The sequence below is a fragment of the Rhincodon typus genome, chromosome 11 (assembly GCF_021869965.1).
Source record: "Rhincodon typus isolate 14 chromosome 11, sRhiTyp1.1, whole genome shotgun sequence".
Classification (NCBI taxonomy): domain Eukaryota; kingdom Metazoa; phylum Chordata; class Chondrichthyes; order Orectolobiformes; family Rhincodontidae; genus Rhincodon; species Rhincodon typus.
Genome location: NC_063342.1, coordinates 13,589,986 through 13,591,120, shown reverse-complemented (window position 1 = coordinate 13,591,120; position 1,135 = coordinate 13,589,986). Strand labels below are relative to the sequence as shown.

The following is a 1,135-nucleotide window of genomic DNA, read 5'->3' as shown; positions in this document are numbered from 1 at the left end:
CCAGTACCTCGAGCGTGCCCAGTACATTGAGCGTGCCCAGTACATCGCGCGTGCCCAGTACATCCAGTGTGCCCAGTACATCAAGTGTGCCCAGTACATCCAGTGTGCCCAGTACCTCGAGCGTGCCCAGTACATCCAATGTGGAGAGTACCTCGAGCACGCCCAGTACCTCGAGCACGCCCAGTACATCCAGTGTGCCCAGTACCTCGAGCGTGCCCAGTACATTGAGCGTGCCCAGTACCTCGAGTGTGCCCAGTACCTCGAGCGTGCCCAGTACATCCAGCGTGCCCAGTACCTCGAGCGTGCCCAGTACATCCAGCGTGCCCAGTACATCGAGCATGCCCAGTACATCCACTGTGCCCAGTACATCGAGTGTGCCCAGTACATCGAGCATGCCCAGTACATCCAGTGTGCCTGTGCCCAGTACATCGAGTGTGCCCAGTACATCCACTGTGCCCAGTACCTCGAGCGTGCCCAGTACATCCAATGTGGAGAGTACCTCGAGCGTGCCCAGTACATCCAATGTGGAGAGTACCTCGAGCGTGCCCAGTACATCAAGCGTGCCCAGTACATCAAGCATGCCCAGTACATCCAGTGTGCCCAGTACATCCAGTGTGCCCAGTACCTCGAGCGTGCCCAGTACATCGAGTGTGCCCAGTACATCGAGTGTGCCTGTGCCCAGTACATCGAGCGTGCTCAGTACATCCAGTGTGCCCAGTACCTCGAGCGTACCCAGTACATCCAGTGTGCCCAGTACATCCAGTGTGCCCAGTACCTCGAGCGTGCCCAATACATCGAGTGTGCCCAATACATCGAGCGTGTCCAGTACATCGAGCGTGCCCAGTACATCAAGCGTGCCCAGTACATCGAGTGTGCCCAGTACATCCAGTGTGCCCAGTAACTCGAGCGTACCCAGTACATCTAGTGTGCCCAGTACATCGAGTGTGCCCAGTACATCCAGTGTGCCCAGTACCTCGAGCGTGCCCAGTACATCAAGCATGCCCAGTACATCAAGCGTGCCCAGTACATCCAGTGTGCCCAGTACCTCAAGCGTGCCCAGTACATCCAGTGTGCCCAGTACATCCAGTGTGCCCAGTACATCGAGCGTGCCCAGTACCTCGAGTGTGCCCAGTAC

General features: G+C 57.8%; 1 protein-coding gene across 1 annotated transcript in view; it reads left to right on the top strand.

Moving 5' to 3' along the window:
* Positions 1 to 1,135, top strand: part of LOC125484406 (mucin-5AC-like) — a gene marked incomplete at its 3' end in the record, with an annotated part of 3,673 nt that overhangs the window by 743 nt on the left and 1,795 nt on the right. The window contains exon 3 of the mRNA XM_048603028.1: positions 5 to 1,124. Coding sequence (XP_048458985.1) covers positions 5 to 1,124 — 1,120 coding nt within the window. The remainder of the gene's footprint in view (positions 1 to 4; positions 1,125 to 1,135) is intronic.